The sequence below is a fragment of the Vulpes vulpes genome, chromosome 12 (assembly GCF_048418805.1).
Source record: "Vulpes vulpes isolate BD-2025 chromosome 12, VulVul3, whole genome shotgun sequence".
Lineage (NCBI taxonomy): Eukaryota > Metazoa > Chordata > Mammalia > Carnivora > Canidae > Vulpes > Vulpes vulpes.
Window position 1 is genome coordinate 38,603,874 of NC_132791.1, and position 26,445 is coordinate 38,630,318.

The following is a 26,445-nucleotide window of genomic DNA, read 5'->3' on the forward strand; positions in this document are numbered from 1 at the left end:
TTTGGTAGAAAGAAACTGATTATTCAAATAAACTCTATTTAAAATTAATTCAGGGGGCAGCTCCGGTGGCACAGCGGTTTGGCGCCGCCTGCAGCCCGGGGCGTGGTTCTGGAGGCCGGGGATCGAGTCCCGCGTCAGGCTCCCTGCATGGAGCCCGCTTCTCCCTCTGCCTGTGTCTCTGCCTGTCTCTCTCTCTCTCTCTCTCTCTGAATGAATAAATAAATAAATCTTTAAAAAAAATAATAAAATAAAATTAATTCAGGAAAATAAAAGCATATCACCAAACGAGAAAAATTTTTTTCTGGTTCGGTTATTACTTGAGCCTCTAAAATGTATAGCTAGAAAGAGAAATGAAGAAAGACTAAAACATTCGCAGAAACATTATCAGTATTACTTACTAAAAAAGCTAATGACATTTCCATGGAAAATCAGATCACAAAGGGAAAAAATGAAGTGGATACATTCACAAGAAATGCTATTTAATTTCCCCATAAATTAAGATAAAATTACCCACCAAAATTTACAAAAATTCTCTACATCATTAGAGATTTAATCATTTCTCTGTACCTGAATAAAAGAAAGATGAAAACAAATATATTTTCTTCCTAGATGGTTTATTAGGATTTGTTACCATAAAGCATTTCTAGACATTTGTTTTTAAGTGTATTTTACAAGGATCTAGAAGAGGGAATCGTACCTGTTTTACTAATGACTTCCTGTAACTCAGCCATAGAGGTGATTATTGCAGCTAGAAGGTCAGAACTGGTAAGCCAACTGAGTGCTTGCAAACAACGTAACTGCTCCTTCTGATGCTCTGCAAAATAAGAAAGAAATTCATCTTGCAATACCACAAACATTTAAAATTCATGTTTAAAATTCACAGCAACATGACTATTTAAGAAATAGATCAAAACTTGTAGACAGAACTTTGCCTACTGTGGAAAAGTCTACAAGAAATGTTAGATTTGACTGAGAATTTATTTATATATATATAAATTAAGTGAAGTCAAAAACAGAGAAAGAGAGAGAGAAGATGGGGCACCTGGGTGGCTCAGTCAGTTAAGCATATGACCTTTCATTTCGGTTCAGGTCATGATCTCAGGGTTGTGAGACTGAGGCCCATGTGAGGCTTCACACTGGGCACAGAACCTGCTTAAGATTCTCTTTCCTGGGATCCCTGGGTGGCGCAGCAGTTTGGCACCTGCCTTTGGCCCAGGGCGCAATCCTGGAGACCCGGGATCGAATCCCACGTCAGGCTCCCGGTGCATGGAGCCTGCTTCTGCCTCTGCCTGTGTCTCTGCCTCTCTCTCTCTCTCTCTCTCTCTCTCTCTCTCTGTGTGTGTGTGTGTGTGACTATCATAAATAAATAAAAATTTTAAAAAAAAAAGATTCCCTTTCCCTCTCCCCTACCCACGCCTACTCATGTGTGCAAATATGCACGCTCTCTTTCTCAAAAAAAGAGAAAGAAAATTTTTCTTAGTTCTGCTTACATTAATAGCTTGATTTTTTTAAAGTTAAAAATTGAGGGGATCCCTGGGTGGCTCAGCAGTTTGGTGCCTGCCTTCGGCCCAGGGTGTGATCCTGGAATTGCAGGATCAAGTCCCACATCAGGCTTCCTGCATAGAGCCTGCTTCTCCTCTGTCTATGTCTCTGCCTCTGTGTGTGTGTGTGTGTGTGTGTGTGTGTCTTTCATGAATGAATGAATGAATGAATGAATGAATAAATAAATCTTTAGAAGTTAAAAATTGAAATCACTGTTTCCTCAGAATAATCAAGCATTTAAAAAAACTTAATTGGAAAATTCACGTTTGTCTCATTTTCCTTCAATTCCTCAACAGATTTTTAACTCTGATCATTTTATACTGATTCATAGAAAGTGAAAATAAATCATATTGGTAACTAATTTTAAATAGGACAGTCTCTGGATTGACTTATTTGAAAAAATCACTATCCACTTAACTATGAAAAGAGCATTCAAATATAATAAAGCTAAAAATATATATAGAATAAAGCTAAACAAAATAGAAATTATATTTGCCACATTATTTACATTTTAATGTTCATAACAAGAAAATCAAAACCTAATTTATGCTTAAATATACGGATATGCTTAAATATCCGTACACACATACATATCTACCTACACATGGGACTGTGTTACATGATTTGACATATTAAATGATTTTTTAAGTTTTTACATAATGGCTAAACATAGTCACATTGTATATGAATTTATTCAACTTCAATTTTAAAAAGCATAAATCATCTTACTTGGAAATTTATGCTTGTCTTTAGGCTCTCCTGTACATACTAACATGCCTATTCCTTCTTTGAAACTTTCCATCCAGGTAAAAAGAGAAGCACATGACTGGCCCAAAATCTTGAGCCTATTTGCTGCCAAAATTGCAATAACACCTTTCCGGAATACACATATCAATCCTTTGAATGGTTTTTTCTTCAACTTGGCTTCCTCTTGCTTCTTTTCCTCTACACTTGACAAAGCCTGGGCTAGAGTTCTAACTTCGAGTTTGAACAACTCAAAGGTGTTGACCTGCTCCTGGAGAAAATCTCTCTGTGTAGATAAGGCACATGATCGGCTGTAGAGAGGATATAAGGCACCAGCCATTAATGCACAGGCTGCCAGCAAGGATGTTTGTTCCCTTTGAGTCTGTGATAACATGTTTTTGAAGCGTGAATTTTCAAGAACCAGCTGTTCATGTGACTTCTCAATACGATTCAATTTTTCCATATTTTTTTCAGCAATTTCTTGAAATTTCTGTAAGTCAGATAAAATATTTGAAATAAGGAAGTGTTTTATTACTTCTTCTTTATAGAAAGAAAACAAACTTTCGCTGACAACAACTTCTTCAAGAGATCTCTGTTCCAAATATCAAAAACAAGTATGACAGAGCAATAGTGGGCCTAACAGCTTAGACCTAAATGTGCACATTGATTTTTAAATCCTTTTACATAGAAGCTTCACATAAAATCGAACACATAAATTTAAAAGTACTCCATGAATTTCCTGTACACTTATGCATAAATATACAACTGTAGAAAGGAAAAATTCCCCTCTCCCATTCCTCCCAAACTTTTATTTCCTGTTTTTAAAGAGAAATTACCCACCAACAGAAGTTTTCCTATATGTAAAAAGACTTTACATTTTGCCAGAATAAACAAAGAGCTAAATCAATAACATAAGAAACAGGGATGCCTGGGTGGCTCAGTCAGTTAAGTGTCTGTCTTTGGCTTAGGTGATGATCTCAGGGTCCTGGGATGGAACTCCACATCAGGCTTCCTGTTGAGCAGGGAGTCTGTTTCTCTCCTTCCCTCTTTGCCCCTCCCACCCAGAAGAACGCTTGCGCACGCGCTCTCTCTCTCTCTCTTTCTCTCAAATAAATAAAGTCTTTTTAAATAAATACACAAATAGCAAATAAATAAACACAAATAAATAAACAAATAGCACCTTACTGCCACTTACTGGATGAGGTCTGATTCTCAGGGCAAACTCTCTCATTTCAGCTTTCTCTTACCTTCCCAAGAGAGAACACTGAGCAAAATGCAGTTCCAGTGGTGGGAGGAAATACTAACTGTAAGCTAGGCCTCAGCAGTTCTCTGATCCTTTTTCCCTCATCAAGGAACTTGCAATCCAAAACAATTTGAAACACAAAGAAATTTTAACTGCAGACAACATGCTTTAATTGCTAGAAAATAAACTATTTCTCTATGAAATCTTATGCCAAATCATTAAGGAACTGCTGAGATAGAGTAAATTTCAGAAGATAACAGATCCTAGTTTCCTTTACTGATTTATTTATCACTCAATAAACATTTATTGATTATTCACTAAACTCCATGTGCTAGAAAAACAGATAAGCAAATCAATTATTGTGGCATAATGCTATGATAAAACTATGCCAGACTGTCAGAGGTAAACAAAAGGGAGTTAGCACAAAATGATATTGATAGGCTTTTGGAAGGATATGACAAAGGTAGTATGGTATATAAGAGAAAGAATTTTTTTAAAAACCTACTGATAAGGAAGCTAATCATAGCTACCCTATAAGAATTTATTGATCAGAGTTGGAGAAAATAATACAAACTCTTGCCTACTTCTCAAGATTTGATGTCAAAGCCTACCATGATAATGTTGATAGGCAGTAGCCAAAAGAATTCAAACTTGTAGAAATATATTGCTGAGAAAAGTAACTCTTGGACCAAATCCAACCCCAAAATTAGGGGATGAGATTCCCAAAAGTTGCACAGTGAGTAGAAGGAGGCCCTCAGAGGTTTAGTCCCGATTACAAACAAGTAACGGAAGTATACAAGAAGCCACTCTTTGAAGGATTCAACTTCTTGGATGCTTTCCCTGGAGCAGGGGAAAAACAGTATTTTGGACATGGTTTTAAATGTTTCTATATTATAATTCCCTTTATTTAATGCAACTCTTCTCTAAAGTCTGGCCCAGTCACATCTATGGTGGTAGTATGAAAAATAAAAGAATAGGGAAATAAAGAAACTGTGGCTTGCCCCTAACCACATCTCCCCTGATGGCCAATCTGTGGTAGCAGGATTTCATCACTGGGACTGTGTCCCAGACCTCCATATAAGAACACTTGTAAAGGGAGTGGTATCCCACTGGGAGCAGCTGAAAGAAGCAAGAAACTCTGAGAACCACTAGCCAAGTGGACCACTTGGAAGCAGATGGCAAATACCCTTTCAAGGAAGACAATCTTTAAGAAAAGAGAAAACTGACATGAATTGTGGCTAAATAAGGCAGGAAGACCAGTGTTATAGAAGAGGAAGAGCCAAAAAAAAAAAAAATAGGATAATGTATTCTAAAGAAATAGAAACAATTCAGAATGCCTGAAGATGAGAATGATGGAAAATTGACAAGTAGATAGATAATAGATGATTAAGGTAAGGAACTTAAACTATCTGGAAAGCTAGGAGAAGCCATAAAATCCTGGAATTCACTCGCTTTAGTTAATGGATGGGAGAATCAGAAATATTAATAAAGACTGCCAAGAGTTGCAGGGAATGGGGGTAGAATGAGAGAAGCAAATAGAAGTTATAAAGGGTAATTCCATATTTTCTCCAAAATCAATTCCACTAGTTCAGTTGGAGGGGAAAACAGGAAAATTATAGGAAATCCAAGATAAAAGAAGCATACTGGCCATAGCTAGGTAGCAGACATAAAAATTAACACAATCAGGTGGCTGCCTATTTTACACATTCACAGTTCTCCAAGTCGCAGGCAGAAGTGTGTTTTCAACAAAAAACACTCTCTTTGAACAACAACAACCAAAAAAAGTGAAGAGATATATTTGCTAAAGATATTTTAAATATTTTGAAATAATATTCGAAGTCATTGGTCAAAATCGAATGGGTTGTTGAAAGATAGCTGAAGGGATCCCTGGGTGGCGCAGCGGTTTGGCACCTGCCTTTGGCCCAGGGCGCGATCCTGGAGACCCGGGATCAAATCCCACATCAGGCTCCCGGTGCATGGAGCCTGCTTCTCCCTCTGCATGTGTCTCTGCCTCTCTCTCTCTCTCTCTCTCTCTCTCTCTCTGTGACTATCATAAATAAATAAAAATTAAAAAAAAAAAAGAAAGATAGCTGAAAATATGTTAACTATACTGGAATTAAAATGTTTTAAATAAATAAAATTATTTTTTTTTAATTATAAAGGAAGAGAGTTGAAAATAAAGCAAGCCCATTCTGGAAAAGATTTAGTTAATTTTAGCACATGATAGATCTCAAACTCTTCTACTATATACAGCTGGCCCACTTCAGAGCATCGGGCTGAAGGTAAAAAACATTTTAGAAAGGCAGCCAGAAACAAGGAGTCCTGAGATGGGGATGAGAGAATAATCAAAACGTCGATCTATGTACTATATGTCGGCTAATTGAATTTAAATTTTTAAAAAAGTGGACAGAAATGGATAAAAATCTGAAATACAATACCCAAAACACTTCACTTCTCTATATAGAGAGAAAACCAGGAACAAGCTGGAATGTTTTAAAACAGAATTGAGATTCTGGGCTTGCATGGCCCGTTTTCATTTAAGCTACCTGGTAGAAGCAGTAGCAAAAAAAAAAAAAAGCAATTTTTTAATATCCTTATGTCATTCTATGGCCCCCAAATTTTCATCATTTGTAATGATTATACTTTTAAAAGTGCTGATTAAAATTAATTACTACCACTATGGATGATTTCATGAGACTCCTATGATTTGTTTTGTAAGAAACAAATCCCATTCACAGACAACTTAAACAGTAAAAATAAGAGTAAGAATACATATGAAGGGGATCCCTGGGTGGCGCAGCGGTTTGGCGCCTGCCTTTGGCCTAGGGCGCAATCCTGGAGACCCGGGATCGAATCCCACATCGGGCTCCCGGTGCATGGAGCCTGCTTCTCCCTCTGCCTATGTCTCTGCCTCTCTCTCTCTCTCTCTCTCTGTGACTATCATAAATAAATAAAATTTAAAAAAAAAAAGAATACATATGAAGTTTATTTATAAATAAAAACTGAAAATCTCTAAATTCTATCTCTGAAACTAATTTAAAAAAATAAACATAGGGGTGTATATATCCTTTAAAAAACTAAATATAGGGGATCCCTGGGTGGTGCAGCGGTTTGGCGCCTGCCTTTGGCCCAGGGAGCGATCCTGGAGACCCGGGATCGAATCCCACATCGGGCTCCCGGTGCATGGAGCCTGCTTCTCCCTCTGCCTGTGTCCCTGCCTCTCTCTCTCTCTCTCTCTCTCTCTCTGTGACTATCATAAATAAATAAAAATTTTTAAAAAAAACTAAATATAAAAAATAAAAATAAATAATTTCTAAACACTATTTAATGGGACACCTGGGTGGCTCAGTCAATTAAGTATCTGCCTTTGGCTCAGGTCATGATCTCAGGGTTCTGGGATCAGCCCCACATCAGGCTCCCTGCTCAGAGGGGAGTCGGCTTCGCCCTCTCTCTCTCTGCAACCCCCATCCTTGCTCGTTCTCTCCTTCTCTCAAATAAATATTTTTTAAAAATAAATAAATACTATTTAGTTGTCTAATAACTCTGTTGTCCTCAGCCAATCTTGGTTTAAGTAATTATAATCAAGATCCCAGGTACTGATTATTATTATTTTTTTTAATCAACCAGACCAAGAGGCGCCTGGGTAGCACAATTGGTTATGCGTCAGCCTCTTAGTTTCGGCTCAGGTCATAATCTCAGGGTCTTGAGATCAAGCCCCACCATTTGGCTCTGTGTTTAGTAGGTAGTCTGCCTGAATTTTCTCTCCCCCTCCCTCTGCTCCTCTCCCCCCTGCAATCTCTCTCTCTCTCTCTCTCTCTCTCACTTAAATAAATAAATAAATCTTTTTTAAAAAACCAACCAGACAAATATTCAACTAGATAACTAGAATTAATTGGCAGAGTGAATTAAAGATTTAAAAATAATGAAGCTAAATATTTAATAAAACTCTTATTAACAAATATTAACAACCCAAAAACCTCAATAACATTAATAATGAGAGTTTTGTTCGTTTCTTAACAATTACATTTCTGCATCCCTACTGTCTCCACTGAGATGCCGAGCCACAGATCTGAATGCCCCGCAGGCATCTCCACTTAGCTACTTCATAGTCCTCTCAAGCTAAAGTATGCAGTCCAGTACTATTGATTTGCCTCCTAAACATGTCCATAATAGTCCTCTTTATATCAATAAATGGTACCAACATCCACCCAACTGTTCAAATCAAAAACTTTGTAGTAAGTCTTAATTCTTCCTTTCACCCAATTCTGTACATTCCCAAACCAAAGACATCAGTAAGTAAGGTTGAGTTTACCAACAAAATACATCCTGATCCAACTCCATTGCTACTTGTGTCAGTTCCAGCTATTCACCATCAACCATTCATGCCCACTTCAATGCTACTGTCAGATTAGATCAGTCCAATCCTCTTGTTTAACCTCCTTGTCTTTACTGAACCAAGGTTCTCCTTGAGTCACAACTCCCCCACGTGCCCTCTGCTGCAAAGTCTTCAACTTCTCCCACGATCCTCAACCTGATGAAAAAGGAGAGAACGGTCTGCTCCTTTACTATTCAGACATGAAACTCACCACTTCCTCTCATAATTTAACCATGTTCTCTAGTACCCCCCAGGTCCTTTCCTTTCTAACTCCCCTAACACTATTTAAATCCTAATAATCTTCAGAGTCCATTTCAGGGTTTATCTATTCCATGACACTTTCCACTATAATCTTCACTCACACTGATCTTGACCTTCTCTGAACTTAATTATACCACTCAGATGTTTAATTCCTACACTGCTACTTATTTCATGTGTGTATATCTACTCTCCCTCAAGTACAACAGACTGCTAATTCCTAGAAGCCAGAAGTATTTACTATAGTGCCTGTCACAGTGCTCTACACTGTATAGGTATTTAGTAAATATTGAAAAAATTAAATAATCCTTTAGAAGATGTTCCTTGGTGCTTAGCAAGTTTTTTGCTCATTGAAAAATGAGCATTGAATAGGCAGTGAATATATAACCAATGAATAAAAAGCTTTACAAACATAAGGAGAAGAAAAATATAATCAAAAAAAGATATAATTTCCAAATATAATTTGGAACTTATCAACATGTCAGAATTCTGTTTTAAAGTTAATTCTAATATTCCACAGGGACATTCAGAGGTACTGCATTATTTATTGTGAATTATTCTTGAAGAACAAAGCTTGTTTGATGGTAACACTGGAAACAGCAATAAAAGCAATTTTCCCCTTAAAAAAAAAAAAAATCCTGTTCTTTACCCAAGGAGATTAAAGGCCAATATTTTTAGAGCAAACATAAGAAACATCGCCTTCATATGGGACAAAAGCATTCCTAGTACTGAAAGAACCTGCTCCTTGGTGTGTTTAATTTCAAAAATAACATTTGCAAATTCCTCCAAAACAACACTCTTCTCTTGAAGAATTTTAAGAAACCATAAAAATATAGTATTGATATCTTTTATAAATATTTCTTTGGCATATCAAAAAAACTATATAATTTCACTAGTTTTTCCTCTACTATCTGATAAATTCAAAGTGCATCCAAAATGGGGGGAAAAGATACCTTCTTTGCTTAATGAATCACACGCTAACTTCCTGAAATTCACAGGCTCCGTGGGAAGCCTTACAGTGCTATGTGAACTCTGACACTTTAGGCCAGAAATTAGACACTTCCCTAGGGAGTAATATTCTTTTTTATCATTTTTGCTTCCTGAGTTCTTATTCTTTATGCTGGCAAAAGACAAAATGCAAACTGGATACTCAATGATACACAGACATCAAAGGACTTCATTTTAAAATGTCTTATTTTTACAAGCTGCATTACCTTGTCTTTTTATGGAATGGTAATATTGTAAAATACAATAAATTCACCTGCTTATCTTATGATGTAAATGCTTCTCTGTTAAAAATAAAACATATTTTGTGAAGAAAATGCAAACCTCATAACTTGCTGGGGGAGATATTAAAATGATGCAACAACTTTTGAAAACAGTTTGGCAGCTCCTCAAAAAGTTAAATATGGAGTTACAATATATGACCTAGAAATTCCACATATATATATTCAAATCTCATAATAATTATTTACTTAAAAACACTATCTTCATTTTACAAGTCTAGCATGGCAAAAATATTATGTGCCAAAATGGTCTGTGTCTGCATTTACTCGTTTCTAAAGCAGTAAAAATTTAAAAATGCCCTTTGGATGAGCCAAACCTTCAAAAGAACAGAAAAGAACAGAATTCTCCTTATCATTAGACTGAGAATAAAGGTGTCAATATGGCAAGATGCTTTATTTGCCAACCATTAAAAGATACTACAACAGATTGATGATAAGTCACCACTATCTCTCAATTCTGACCTGCCTCATGTCTCCTTTCCTTGTGGGTTTTCAGACCCTGGCAAGAGCACCCAGGGTGCTCCAGTCTCCTCTATAAAAACTTCAAATTTTGACCGCCTCCTCTTCTACATTTATAACATTCTCTTGGGAATTAATTACAGAGTTGTTGTGATAAACCTTACATTAGTTAATTTCTTGTATGTTTATATAATGACCTCCCAACTAAAATTGACAGTTTTTGAGGAAAGAACTAAGTATTATAGTTCTTTGTTAATACCACAGCATGGAACACAGTGCCCTATATATCTGGTATATCATGTATATGTTTGTTACTATTAAATACATTATGTAAAAGTTGTCTTGATATTCTTACCTATTACAGCAATTTTGTAATAGAATATACAAAAATTCAGTCTCATAAAAAAAAGAAGCCTGAGAGAAATAAGAGATAAGGAAACTAGCATCTCTGGATGGCTGACAGTAAATCACTAGGTAGGTATTTCATGCATTATTATGTTTAATTATTAATCAATCAAGAATCATTTGGAAATGCGAGTTCAAGAAATAAGAAACTGAGCTGTCACTAGATCCATTTTCAGGTATTATTTGATATACAAAAGCAGCATATATTTCTAAAAGAAACGCGTTGTAGTGTAATACAAAATGGACTAGAAGATCAGGATGATGATAATGTATTAAAAACAGGACATAATGTTCACTCTGCAATTTCCTTTTTTTAAAGATTTTATTTATTTATTCATAAGAAATACAGAGAGAGGGGCAGAAACATAAGCAGAGGAAGAAGCAGGTTCCCTGGGGGGAGCCTGATATGGGACTTGATCCCAGGACCCCGGGATCACCCTGACCCAAAGGCACTCAACCACTGAGCCACCCAGGCATCCCTCACTTTGCAATTTCTAACTGCCAAGTAAAGGGCTGAACATTTTACATCTGTTACCCCTATTCTAACCCCAACTCTAGAACTTTCTCACTACACAAGTAAGTGGTACCAGTTCTCCAAATCTTGGTTTCCTCATTTGTGAAACAGAAATGATGCTTAAATGACCTATCTCACATGGTTGTCGTTGGGCTTAAGTAAAAGGAGGCCCGCAAAGTTATAAAAAAAAAGCATTGAAAAATGTATCAAGCATTGAGCATTGTGTAGATTCAATTGATGGCCTTAAAAGAAAAAAAATAATTTCTAGAGCAATTACTTCAGAAGCAGAAGACTTTCTGCTATTTCATTAGAGGTACCCTTTCATACCAACTCAGAGTCCATCAATGTGTGGTGTGCACAGGATTTGTCAAACTAACTCCCGGTGAATCATTCCAGGCAGGCATGTACACCTATCACCTTCAACAATATAAACAAAGCTGAGCTTGGAATATTTTTGGAATTCAATTAAAAAGAAAAAAAAGTTTTAACATCTAATAACATTAACTCAGATTTCTTGCCAAATGTATTCTTAATACTGTCATACAAGAAAAAAAAAATACTGTCATACAAGAGAAATAAAATGCAATATATTATGATGAACCTGAATTTGATTTTTGTTCTCCATTCTGAACTCACTTGATTTTATTAAGATGCCAAATAAACCTAAAGTATTTACAATAAATATTACATCAAGGTTAACCATCCTTCACTGATAGGCAATAATCTTTATTCTATGGGATGCCTGAGTGGCTCAGCAGTTGAGCATCTGTCTTCGGCCCAGGGCATGATCCTGGAGTCCTGGGATTGAGTCCCTCATCGGGCTCCCTCCATGGAGCCTGCTTCTCTCTCTGCCTATGTCTATGCCTCTCTCTTTCTGTGACTCTCATGAATAAATAAATAAAATCTTTTTTAAAAAAATCTTTATTCTACTGAGGAAGTTCTTTTTTTTAAGATTTTATTTATTTATTCATGAGAGACAAAGAGAGAGAGAGAGGCAGAGACATAGGCAGAGGGAGAAGCAGGCTCCATGCAGGGAGGCCGATGTAGAACTCAATCCCAGGACTCCAGGATCACACCCTGGGCTGAAGGCAGGTGCTAAACCACTGAGCCACCCAGGCATCCCAGGAAGTTCTTATTCCAGCAATTCCATCTTTTTCAGATAGAAAAGGCAGAAGAACATAAATATTTTACAAAGCAAAGTTAATACGAGAATGTAATGTGGCACTCAACCCAGATGCTTCAGGAGGCATACATACTTGAGATGCATTTACATGATGGCTCCAAAGTATTAAAGAGTTACCAACCATGTGGCCTGGTGCCACACATTTTACCTAATGCTAAAAACATGCTGTGATACAAAGACCAAGGTTCCTGTTGTACAAGTATCATGTATCTAATATCATTTCCACTAATTGTTTCAAAGCTTACACATACAAAAGTCTTGCAAATAAACTCTTCTATGTTTCTCCAGATAAAAACAATTTGATCCAAAACTTGTTTTTTATTTAATTTATCTCTTACTAGCCATTTCTTTACAATAATCAAACATTAAACACAGAGTCCTATAGATAAGTCATTTGTTTTCTGGCAGAAGGCTTCTTGTAATAGATATGTTCATCTAACACCAAATGTCCTCTACAACCTAAAATCCTATGCAACAACTGTGGATTTTGTTCTTCATGGTTTTATCAACATAATTTTTGAAAATATATTAAGTAATATAAAATGAAAATAATACTATTTGCATTGTAGCTTTGGGAGAAAAAAGCCAAAATACAGAATTAATCATAACAAAATTTCCTAAAATAAAATATATACATCCCATAATATGCATTATAATAGCAATTTACCAACTATAAAACCCAAATGAATTGCTGTGTATTCAATTATACTTTATGAAAATTCAAATATGTATATAAATAATATAGACAATATAACAATATATAATAATATAATAATATTATTAATGTACTTTTAAGAATATTGAGTTACTTTCAATTTGCATACCCATGGATCAAAGCCTAGCGTGTCACATGGTCTTGAGAAAGAAGTCTTCAGTGAGAGCCTCTCTTAAAACATTAGCATTTGTGATAACTGACTCTCTTAGTTAGGAAAATGAATTACTATGCCATAACACAGATAAGATAGTTTGACTATCTTATCTCTGCTTTGGCTATTGGGGTCCTTTGTGTTTCCATACAAATTTTAGAATTATTTTTCTTTGGTATTTTGATGGGGAATACACTGAATCTGTAGATGGCTTCTAGATGGTACAGCCATCTTAACAATATGAAACCTTCCAATCCATGAACACAGAATGTCTTTCCATTAGTTTATGTCTTCACTTTCTTTGAGTAAAGTCTTATAGTTTTCATTGTACAGATCTTTCACTTCCTTGGTAAAATTTATTCCTAACTTTTACTATTTTTGATGCTATTGTGAATGGGATAGTTTTCTTTATTTCTTTTTCCAATGTTTTATGATTTCTGTAAGTTGATTTTGTCCTGCCACTTTACAGAAATTACGGATTAATCCCAACAGTTTTTTTATTGGTTCTTTAAGGTTTTCTATATAGGGGCACCTGGGTGGCTCAGTGGTTGAGCCTCTGCCTTTGGCTCAGGTTGTGATTCCAGAGTTCTGGGATCAAGTCCCACATCAGGCTCCCTGCAGGGAGCCTGCTTCTCTCTCTGCCTATGCCTCGCCTCTCTCTCAGTCTCTCACAAATAAATAAAATCTTGAAAAAAATAGTTTTCTATGTATATAAGATACTATCAGCAAGCCATAGTAATAAAAACAGTATTATACTGGCACAAAAATAGACACACAGACCAATGGAACAGAACAGAGAGCCCAGAACTAAATCCTGGTATCTACAATCAACTAATTTCGACAAGAGAGCCAAGAACATGGAATGGGTAAAAGATATTATTTTCAAATGATGCTGGGAAAACTGGAGGAACACACACACAACAATTAAATTGGACCCCTAACTCAAACAACTCACAAAAATTAACTCAAGACTTAAACATAGGGGCAGCCCGGGTGGCACAGCGGTTTAGCACTGCCTTCAGCCCAGGGCCTGATCCTGGAGACCCTGGATCGAGTCCCACATCGGGCTCCCTGCAAGGAGCCTGCTTCTCCCTCTGCCTGTGTCTCTGCCTCTCTCTCTGTCTCTCATTAGTAAATATATAAAATCTTAAAAAAAAAAAATCTTTAAAAAAAGACTTAAATATAACACCTGATACCAAGAAACTCCTAGAAAATAGGAAAGGAGCTCACTGATACTTAGCAACGATTTTTTGCATATGACACCAAAAGCACAAACAATATAAGCAAAAATTGACAAACAGGACTACATCAAACTCAAAAGCTTCTGCACAGCAAAAGAAACTAACGAAATGAAAAGGCAGCCTACTAAATGGGGAACAATTTTTGCAAAGCAATACATTAAATGAAGGGTTAATATCCAAAATATATAAAGAAGTAACACAACTTAATAATGAAAAAGTAATCCCATTTTTTCAAATGGGCAGAAGGACTAAATAGATATTTTTCCAAAGAGACATCAAAATAGTTAACAAGCACATAAGCAGATAGATGCCCAACATCACTAATCATCAGAGAAATGCAAATTAAAACCACACTGAGATATCACCTCACACATGCTGGAGTGGCTATCGAGCAAACAAGAGACAACAGGTGCTGGAGAGAATGTGGGAATGTAAAGTAGTCCAACCACAATGGAAAACAATATGGAGGTCATTCAAAAACTTGAAAAAACACCTACCATACATTCCAGCAGCTCTACATCTGGGAATATACTCAAAGGAATATTTTCATTTCAAAGAAATGAAAACAGGAATTTGATGAGATATATGCACCCTCATATACAGTACTACAGCACTATTCACAAGAGCCATGATAGGAAAACAACCAAATGCTTATCAACAGATGAATGGATAAAAAAGATGTGATATAAAAAAAAAAAAAAAGATGTGATATATAACACACAATGAAATATTATTCAGCCATGAGAAAGGAGGATATCCTATCATTGCAAAAATACAGATGGACTGTGAGCAAATTATGCTAAATGAGATAGGCCAGATAAGAAGAAGTACTTATACATGGAATCTCAAAAGATCAAATATGCTAAAAAACAAAAACAAAACAAACAAATAAACAATAGAAAGTGAAATAGTGGTTACTAGGGGATGCGGGATTGGAGTACAGGGATAAAATTGATGCTGCGTAAAGGTACAAACTTGCTATGAGTACTAAAATAGTGATAGAGATTAAATGCACAGTTTACTGAACATAGACAATAATAATATTGCACTGTAAGTATAAAATGTGATAAATATTGTTACAATGGCAATCATGTTACAATATATAAATGTATCAAATTAACATGATGTACATCTTAAATTTACAGAATGTTCCAGGTTAAATTTATCCAATAAAAAAAAAACCTGATAGAAAGTGAAGAAAGTTGGAAAAGTCACACTCCCTAATTTCAAGACTTCCTAAAAACCTACAAAAATCAAATCAGTAGAGTATTAAAAATGACTAGATACATAAATATATGGAACATTATTGAATTGAGAAAGTCAGAAATAGACTTGCACAAATATAGCAAATTGATTTTGACAAAGTACAAAGGCAATTCAATAGAGAAGGACAATCTTTCAATAAATAGTGCTGGATTACTGAACATCCATATGAAAAAAATGGACATCAGCCCATACTTCTCATCTTTACAAAAATTTACTGAAAATGAATCAAAGACCTATTATAAAACCTAAAACTACAAAACATAGAGAAGAAAATAATAGGAAGAAATCTTGGTGACCTTGCACTAAGCAAAATTCTTCGATACAACACTAAAAGCATAGTACATAAAAGAAAAAAATTGATAAGTTGGACTTTATAAAAATGTAAAACATTTGCTCTGCAAAAGTAATTTTAAGTGAATGGGAGAAAATATTTACAAATCACATATCTGACAAATGGCTTCTTTTCAAAATTATATAAACAACTCTCAAAATTCAGTGACAAGGAAACAAGCAGTCCAATTAAAAAGTGGGTAAAAGATATGAACAGATAATTTACCCAAGAATATATACAGATGGCAAATGAGCATATGAAAAAAAACACTCAACATTATTATTCATTAGGGAAAATGGAAATTAAAACCACAACCACTCCTCGCCTACTAGAATATCTAAACAGGAAAGAAAAGATTATGAAACCACATACTGGCACAAATGCAAAGCCATTAGAACTCCCTTACACTGCTAGTGGGAACTCAAAATGGTACAGCCACTTGGGAAAACAATTTCATAGTTTTTTACCATATAACCATTCATATAATATATAAATATGTACTTACCATATAACCTAGAAATCATACTCCCCTAAGTATTTACCCAAAAGAAGCAAAAACTTATGATCACACAACCTATTCATGATAGGTTCTTTAGTCATCATCACTAGAAAATAAAAACAACCCAAAAGCCCATGAGCAAATATAAACAAACAGTGGTACATCATACAAGGGAATATAACTCAGCAGTAAAAAGGAATGATATATGCAACAACATGAATAATTTCCAAGCATATTTTTCTAAGTGGAAAAAAGACCCAAAAAGCTACATACTGTATGATTCCATTTATATGACATCCTAGAAAAGGTAAAGGTAAAACAGTAGGGATACCCAACAAACCTATGGTTCTTGTATATGGTCAGTTGTTTGTTTTTTTGTTTTTCGTTTTTTGTTTTTCAAAAAGGGACCGAGGCTATTCAATGAGAAAAGTAGAGTCATGAACAATGGTGTGGGAAGAAGAAATACAGGGGAAAAATGAACCTCAGCTTCCATCTAACATTACATATAAAAATTAATTTGAGATGGATTGCTGACCTAATCATAAAAGCTAAAACTTTAAAACTTCTAAAAGAAACAAGAGGAGATTATCTGCACAACCTTCAAGTATAGAAACATTGCTTACCACATAAAAATAAATACTCAAAAAAAATTTATAGGTTAGACCTCATCAAAATCTTAGTTTGTGATCATCAAAAGAACCATTAAATCATGAAAAGGCAAGTGAAATATTGGAACTTGTAATATACATGTGTAACAAAGGATTTATCACCAGAATATCTAAAGAACTCTTACAAATCAATAATAAAAACACAAATAACCCCAAATTTTTAATGGGCAAACCTCTGAAGAGACACTTCACAAAAGAAGACATATGAATGGCCAATAAGAACCTGAGAAGTACTGAACATCATTAAATGCCAAGAAAATATGAATTAAAACCACAATGAAATACCTTTTTAAAACTACTAGTATGGCTAAAATTTGAAAGACTGACAATACCAAATGTTGCAGAGGATGAAGAACAATAGAAGCTCTCATATATTGGTGGTAGAAATATAAAATAATAGAACCATTACGGAAAAAACTATGATACTTTTTTTTTTACAAACATACACCTACCCTATGACCTAGCAATTGCACTTTTAACCAAGAGAAATGAAAGCCATATGTCAACAAAATACGTCTACAATAATATTTGTTGCAAATAACCATCAACTCACATTCTATCAAATTATGGTGTAATTACAAAATAGAATACTACTTGAATATAAAAAAAAAGAATGAATTTCGAACACATACAACAACATGGATGAGTATCAAAAAAATATTTTGATTCGTGCCTCACCTAGAGCACCAAAAAAATATATATTTTTTGAGTGAAATAAGCCAACTAACAAACATTATGTACTGAATAATTCCATCGAGAGGAAACTGATAGCAAGTGAAATAAATCTGTGAGGAGAGGATCAGAACACTGGTTGCCTATCGAGTGGAAACTGGAAAAGGGCACAGAAGAACTTTCCCAGGTAATGAAATATTTTAAGTTTTAAGTGAGATATGGTTACATGGGTCTTCGCATTTATCAAAACATCAAACTGTACACTTAAGATCTGTTTACTTCACTGTCTGTCAGTGCTACCCTCTAAAGAAAATATAATAAATTGTTAGGTCTTTATTTCAGTAGTAGAAAATGCAGACCATATCACATGGTACCCTGCAATACTGAACACATGACTACTTTTAGAGAGTGTATTCAGTCATTCAAATTCATAGAGAAAGGCATAAGCTTTGGGAAAGCATAATGCTATTATGTTAAGCAATCTGAAACTGTTTATTGACAAACAAAAATAATATGGTTTCTTTCTTTTAATTAAACTTGCCAATATGAGTATGAACCAAAATAAGTATGGACCAAATAAAGAAGTTACATACTAAGGTTCCTAAGTATCTTATCTTGGAAATACATGAACTATTACTAAAGTCAACACCAAAAACAGTATACACTATCATTCATTATGTTATTCCTGATCAGTAAGGGATGACAGTTAACAATATAAATCATGATGATAATAATTTGTATAGGAAAAATATGGTTATGTTACCTACCCATAATTTCTGTTCTCAACTGAATCCAACACAGAAGACAGGATATGTCCTACACTCAGTTATTTTGCTACAGGGTATACAACTATAACTCTAGTTCTTATATAATGTTAGGAGGTATAACAAATTTCAACCCCAGATGAATTAAAATGATGGTTCACATTCGAACCCCTACAAATGGGATAAACTGGATAAAAGATTATCACATTTTATCAAATCTCTTAACCTTTTATTTTAAAAATAAATAAGGGAAATACAATTTTAGCATCTAATTGATCAGTACAGTCTAGGATGTTTTAACCAAAAATCTATCCGCTTCCCAACTTAAGTATAAGATAATTCTTAATACACACGCAGGCACATGCATGCACACACACACATTCATTTGTGAGTATGTGTATGTGTTCGATGATCACATGTATGTGTGCCTAACAAATTCTATGTGGTCCTCAAAAAGTTCTAAACAGATTTGGCATCGGTACTAACAAAAAATACTCGAAAGAGGGAAAGACTGAGCCCGCTATTTTTTAAAGCTCTTTGCAGAAGCAGTGTACCTGTGCCCTCTTCTGTACCTCCAAGAGGAGCTCAGAGTACTGCAGCTCCAATTCCTTCTTCTGTATGTGCCAACAGCTCTCTTGGGCTTTGATCTGCTCGGCCACTTTGTTAAAGGTGTCTTCCTGGGTCTGCTGAAGTTCTTTCATTGTATCAGACTTGTTTTTGCAGATATACTCCAGGTGACTTATCTAAGTGGGGATATGCAACAGAGAATGAGATTTGTTCACAAAACATTTCTTTGTATCACCGCCCCAAACACCATCCAAAATCTTCTGCTATGCTTCATTCCTAAAGTTCACATACAAATCTTAAGTTAAAATGAAAACAAAAATTAAGAAACAAATCAGTTAAAAAAAAAAAAAAAGAAACAAATCAGTAGGACAAATTATCATATTTTAGGTGAAAATGGTATCATATTTATGTATGTGTGTTTAGAGGACAAATCAATTTTTCTCTAAGAAAGTTACTCATTCTTTTTTTTTTTTTAATAAAGTTACTCATTCTATAATCAACTTCACTGAGAAAATTAGGAAGAATATTCTTACTTCTAGAACCGAAGCTCAAGTTGTTCACATATCTCAATGAGAAACAAAATATTTCAATGAGATTTGCAAATCTACCAACATCTTACATATAATAAAACAGAATGTTAAAATCATTTTTTATTTCACATTTAAAACACTAGAAAGAAAATCATGATCTAATGTATACTACAATTAATAACTGCTCTGAAACTATGAAAAACTATTAAAACATAATACCATTTCAGAGGGCTCAAACATGTACTCATTTTCATTATCGGTCATTTTCAAGCCCATTATGCACACATTTGCAATCATGAACAGCATCTGTGCTTCTCACAATTTATTACCTCATTTCCTTGATCTTACTTCTCAGGGCTTAAGGTTGTGCTTGCCAATCAAACCAAGGTAACATGTTCTCACTCTAAAATTGGGCCAAGATGCTGTTTCATTAGTTCAACAGATTGGAGGAAAAAAAAAACTTAGGTAACAGGTTTTTTCCTCATGTCTCATAAGAGCAAATGCCATGGCAACCAAGATCTGGAAACTGGACCACATATTACAGTTCTGACCAGTTCGATAGACCTAGGATGAGAATCAGTATCTTTAACAGTGGAACACGATGGTCTGCTCAGTTGTTTTAATTTTCCGTAACCAAAAGAAGGGTTTTTGGTTTTGGGTTTTTTTTGAAAGACTGAATTCCTGGACTGGTGAATGGTAAAGTGTTCCTATAAGTCATTTCTGTTTTCACCATGTATACTTCATACACGCTACAGCACTGAATGTGTTTTGTAATGCATGGTTTGCTATAATTCAAGAAACAGCATAAACATAATTTTAAATTTTTAAGTTCTTTTAAAGTAACACCTCGTTATTTCCTGGGCAAAAATTCTGAGATCGTGTTTTTGAATAACTGTATCTTGTTTCTGTTTTATGCTAACATAAAGAGTTGGTTTATTCATGTAAATGACTAAGTTCTTTGAATTGCTTCATCAGTAAGATTAATTTATTTTCTTTTAATTAGGTCCCTGTGGCTAATACTGGCTAGCGGTATTAGCATGTCCTGCACAGAGTGTGGAGCTCAGAGACTTCACACACACTTCAGTCACATTTATGTGCCTACAGCAATGGCATCAAACTGAGCTGTAGACAAGCCATAATTAATGGTATTGAATTATTAACATACAAATTCTTTTTGAAATAAGATGAGTGTCAGCCCCTCTTAATGATACTGTGATGTGGACAAATGTCACTGAATCTAATAGAGGTATCTGGTGCCTGAGGACAGTTACCTTCTCATTAGCCCTGGTGAGGTCTGCGATCAGGGCATCAACATTCTCCTGCAGGACGGTACAAAGCTCAGTCCAAGAGAATTTATCCAGCATGCCTTCTGGTTGTTTCATGAGCACACAGCCTGCTATCAAGTGCTGATACAAGGTATGAAGAAAGGTTAGCTTCTCCTGTTAGGAAAAAAAGAAATTAATTTCAGTATATCAACACTGTAAGAAGTAAAACACATACTATGCGTGAGGAAGAATTTGTTTCAAAAACTTGGAAAGGAATTAAAATACCCAAGTCTTGAAATACTGTCATTTTGAGTGACTTTTTTTTACATTCAAAACTAAGCATCAAGCAAAAACTTGGAATTGCTTAAACTTGGTATTCAAAACCAAAATCTGTAGTCTAGAAGCCAGAAGACCAGGGTTCTGACCCCAGCTCTGCTACTGCTGAGGATGTGACCTAAGTGCCTGCTCAGGCATCGCCTTTCTCAGCTCTGACATGATGTATCTGGACTAATTGTTTCTAAGCCCTTTTGACTAGGTGCCAATACAGTAATGCTATAATTTCACATTTATATTCACCAAAACAGATGTTATTTAAGTCAGAAAACCAATACAGAGAGAAGAGTGTTATTCAACCCCATTAAAGACAAAGTTACACCAATATCTGTGCTTTACATGTACACAATTACTCAGCTTTCTTCCTCCTCCAGAGATTCCAGTTTGCTTACCACTTATAGGAAATCTATCCCTAGCCCCTTAGGCAAAGCAGACAGTGATATGAAAGATATGGAAGAGGGGCTCATTTGTTTTCCCTGAAAGTTCATATAGTATTTGGCACATTGGGCACTTATAGGTGTTTATATATTACAAAATAACAGCCAAAAGAAATGGACACAGCCACCTAAGACATATTTTAGAAACTGTCCAATTAGAAATATGTAATAAAAAGTTCTTTAAAAGTATATTGCCATTGTGGTAACTAAACCATCCACTGCTTAACAATCCAGAAACATTCTGTCATAGAATTCAGTAAAGAGCTGATAAATTTTTTTACTAAAAAAAATTTTTTTTTTAGTAAAAAAAAAATTTTTACTAAATTTACTAATTTTTACTAAAGTGCCAAATGGCTCTCTTTACAAGGTGTTTCATCTGTAAAATGCCAAAGAGTGGAACTCAAGATGAGGTCAGTGTAAAGCTGCGAAAGGATATTTTATCTAGATAAAATAAGTTCCTTTAAGTTTTTTTTAATAGATCAGCAAGAAAACTCTTAATAGGAGAAAATTTGAGAGGGGAAAAAATAGAAATGCTAATCTTCTACATAAGACAAACTGTATACAGCATTTGTAAAGGTTGTGTAATTATAAATTGTGGGGAAATTTTTCATATATATTATTTTTCCTCTATATATACATCAAAATGTGTATCTCTAGTTCTCTCTGTATGCCACCTGTTTTCCAAATATAACACGTTAAAACCAAAAAAAATTGTAATATGCAGTTACAACCACAAACTTGAATGAGGGTATCAGAAGAATCTTCATAAATATGTTATGCCTTTTTCTTTTTTAAGCAATTAAGGATGTCTTTTGCATTTTCAATGGGTTGAGATGTTCAAAAATCTTATTAAATATAACTAACTAAATGTAATATTCAGGCACTAAAAGTCTTCACCCTCTACATTTTGCCAAGTGATCAAGTTCATCCTAAGGATAATTCATTGTGTCGCCATTATGTCCTTTTTGCTTGGGCTGTGATAAACCATGCATGATAATCATCCATTTGGCGTGAAAAGAGAATCTCAAGATCCAAAATCAATTCACACATGTTGAACCCAACCACAATGCTGTAGACATGCTGACTTTACAATACAGGCAGGCTTCTAGTTTCCTTCACTTTAATCATTATCTGATGTGTAGAACAATTCCAGCCCCTTCATGTGGACACAATTTAAATCCCAGACTGTAAGAAGAGTGGAAAGAATGTTTCCTTTTTACTCTCTTGGCATTCATGTTCATATTTGTTGGAGTAATGAACTCAATATGCAGGACAACTCAGATAAACCAGTTCCACACTAGCTAAACTAGCTCTATATCCCACAGGCAAGAGAATATATACTACAACAATTCCATTCATATAGGCTCATATGGAATATAAAAGTTTCATCATAATATTTTATGAAAATAATAATAATATTTTAAGAACTCACTAATAAATAAAAATGAATAGGAAACTCTCAAGAGCATCTAAATCAAGTTTCAATATTGTGGGGCTTGTCTCTTCCTAAATGTTGGTTAATACCCTACAGTTATAAGAGTAAGGAGACCGTCCATTAAAGCTGATATTATTCCTGTTTTGCAAATAAGGAAACTGAGATGTGGGGAGACTAAGCTATGTGGCTTGTCCATAGTTACAGTCTGTAAACAGAAGTACCGTGAGCCGAGTCTAGTTCCTCCTGATTATAAAAACCGTAAAAACCAAATACTAAACTACTAAATACTAAGCTACTCGACTACTGAAATAAAAAAAAATAATTTTGTCACTGGCAAATAGGCAAAATTTGAAAGGACTGTTAGGAACCTAAGTGCTTGGGACATGATGTTCGAGAGAGGGGTTAAACTTCATCACTTCTCTCCAGAATAGGATAACATGAATGTAACGGAGTAACCAATTCTGTGCCTGGTGTGAACATTTCAAAAGAGTCAGTTCAGGACAATTTTTTGAATTAAACCAAACCAGAGTAAAAACAGCCACTTGATGTATGTATATTTAGAAAACTGAAATTAGTGAAGTCCCTTCCTGCTGGGCATTGCATCTCCAGTAATACCTCGGTATCCTTATGGAAAGCCTGGGCAAGCTTCTGCAGTTCACTCTCCGACTGGGCTGCTCGAGTCTTTTCCTTCTCCCAGCAGTGCAGCACATTTTGTAGTTCCACTTTCAAAGTGCTTACAAGAGCCTCTCTGTCTGCACATTTAGTGCGTAAATGACTTAACTCTTTACTGACATCAGCCAGTTTATCCTGAAGGTCCTGCCAGAGACAGAAAACAAGATTTGCATGAAGGCCAGCCAGTAAAAGGGTCAAGGATGCAAACACAAAATATAGAGTGAAGACCTCCAAAGCTTTACTATAGAAGAATCAAAGGGCAAGCATTTGACTATAGTGTTCAACATTACGGTATTTTATTGAATGTGTTTTCTTTTTTTTTTTTTTTTAATTTTTATTTATTTATTTATGATAGTCACACAGAGGGAGAGAGAGAGGCAGAGACACAGGCAGAGGGAGAAGCAGGCTCCATGCACCGGGAGCCCGACGTGGGATTCGATCCCGGGTCTCCAGGATCGCGCCCTGGGCCAAAGGCAGGCGCCAAACCGCTGCACCACCCAGGGATCCCCATTGAATGTGTTTTCTAAGTGTACTATTTTCACTCAAAAGTTAGAAAAAACCATTAGGTTTTAACACTGAATCATAAAATGTTCATAAGATAGCTAAATTCCAAAAAGCTCTTTGAAAAGGAGTTTTCCTTTTAATTCATTATTTTAAAAAGATAGCTTGGTAACTCAAAAAATTTTCATAACATGTAAATGACATTTTTAAATGAAATCTTTTACATTTAATATAAGAACATTTACTCCCCAATGACATCCAAATACTGATAGAAATCTCAAGTGTGTGACATAAAATTCCAAACTCTTTATTCTCCAACCTTATTAACAAATTCTACTGAAGTCTGTCCATGACAAGCTCAACACGAACCAACAACAAAAATTTCCAACTCTGAGACTCGCCTCAGTATAATCTTGCAAAGATGTAGTACACAAAACCAGGGCAAAATATAAAATAAACTCTTGTCTTGGACCTTAGCCAGGTGCAGTCTCAGCCCATTACTAGGTATGATGCTCTAAAAACAATTGCTCCACCCTAAAATGAAGAAAACCGACTCCAAATACTGATGTGCTTATGTAAAATATGTCAAATATGTATCTGAGTCTGGGCATTAAATCTTAAATCATTTTTTGAATCTACAGTATTATAACTAAATCAGGGAAATACATCTTTCCTTTAACCAAAATAATTTCCAACCAAGATTTTTTTAATGAAAAATACATTCTTGTTACTTTAATCAATAAAAAATAATAATCAAAATTGTATCCAAATGTACTTAAAAAAAATACGAAGACACATTTTCATATATCTCTACTTTAAAGTATTCCCTAGATAATCATATTTGTTTCTTAATACAATAGGAAAAAGTTATTCCAAGTCATAATACCTTTATATTTTTAGTGTGAGATTCTATCTTCTGTTTGGTAGAATCAAGTTCGTTTGATGCCTTTTCCTTAGCATCATTCACGCTGTTTAACTGATGAAAGAAAACGTAAATTAATTTTTTTTATGTTTCGAGGGTAACTCAAAAGCTAATCTTTAAATGTTTTTTATGCAATTATTTAAAAGCCAATTATCCAATAGTGATTAAGAGTCCTAAAAAATTATCTCTTTTGGTTAACTAAGTCATTTCTGTCACGAATTCACATAGCTAAAAAGAAAAAGCATTCGAGCTTAAAATGTCAGCAATGTTACTGTGTTTCTACTAGATGGCTGGATAAAGGATTTCATTCTTACTGTAAACAAATACAACTTTATTCTTAAAATCCTACTGGACCAAAATGCCAAAAGCCGGGGCATCTATAAGGAAAGAGAAAAAGCACAGAGCAGAAGACTGTTCTTTCTCTACATCATGAGGGTATTCACTGGTCTCTCACTCCATATGACAACTTCAGGGTCGGTCACATGCAGTCCTACTGGGAAGGCTTGTGGCAGGTCATCAGTTGGTCCTGCTCCGCTTGTGATTTATTTTCTTTGACAGTTCATTCTTCTTTCTGTCAGACTGCTCTTTTTGCTTTCTTTGCAGCCACCCCCTTGGTCTCCCCACTGCTGTCTCTGGCACTGATTCACAACAAAGCACATTACTAAGCCAAAGCCTGCTGAGTCGACTTTTCAACTGTGCTAAGGATCATGTGACATTCATCCTCCCAAATAACAATTCGCTGTGGGTAATATGTTCCTAGTTACCCTGCAGCTTCCAGACCTAGGCCTCAGAAGAGTTTCATAAACTACTCACAATACAGGTTGCCTCGTCTCACTAGGAAAGACTTAGCAATATTTGTTCTTTATAGAAATTTAATTATTTCAGTGGTCACGTTCTTTTTGCCTTTAGAACAATTTACAGAGAGCCTTCAGAAGACTCACTTTTCCTTCTTTGTTGACCTTGGTAAAGTATAATAAACCTCTCCTGAAATGTGAAATATAATGATTTCATGGCCTTGTATTATTTGAAAGAAACAAACAAGAGGAAAAAAAAAAAAAGAAACAAACAAGAGGATAAACACTAAATTCCATGCTATGTGGCTTGTCTTTGGTTTAAACAATCTATTTGTTGCTTTGCTAACTAATTGTATTTAATGTAATTATTTCATACTCTCTGGTTTGACAAGATGCAACTAATCAAACTCTTCAATTTTTAAAGCATAAATTCATAAAATATTTTAATACCCAAGAAAATTATCAACCCACACATTAAATAATACAAAGGAGATGAAAAATAGAAGCATGAGTCTTTTTAATCAGCAAACTCAAAACTACCAGGCTACATCAAAGAGATATTTGTTTTTGAAAACTTCTAACAACAGTCCTTTAGAGAATGAAAACTAACCTCTCTCTTGTTTTGGGAAGACTTCCATAATTTGTAGAAATTTTAACCTAAGGTATTAACAAA

At 35.0% G+C, this 26,445-nt stretch overlaps 1 protein-coding gene across 15 annotated transcripts in view; it reads right to left on the bottom strand.

The window, feature by feature from the left end:
* Window positions 1-26,445, bottom strand: part of CCDC171 (coiled-coil domain containing 171) — a 397,884-nt gene that overhangs the window by 245,669 nt on the left and 125,770 nt on the right. For 12 of the 15 annotated variants that reach the window (XR_011995545.1, XR_011995544.1, XR_011995546.1 and 9 more), the window contains 6 exons: window positions 24,943-25,032; window positions 23,499-23,699; window positions 20,685-20,852; window positions 18,871-19,059; window positions 2,272-2,776; window positions 698-814 (listed from right to left, as the gene is read on the bottom strand). Coding sequence is in view for 12 of the 15 variants with exons in the window: in XM_072728228.1 (XP_072584329.1) it covers window positions 698-814; window positions 2,272-2,776; window positions 18,871-19,059; window positions 20,685-20,852; window positions 23,499-23,699; window positions 24,943-25,032 (1,270 nt within the window). In the remaining 3 variants the exon portion in view is untranslated. The remainder of the gene's footprint in view (window positions 1-697; window positions 815-2,271; window positions 2,777-18,870; window positions 19,060-20,684; window positions 20,853-23,498; window positions 23,700-24,942; window positions 25,033-26,445) is intronic. The other 3 variants (XM_072728232.1, XM_072728226.1, XM_026001433.2) reach the window with 1 other exon arrangement.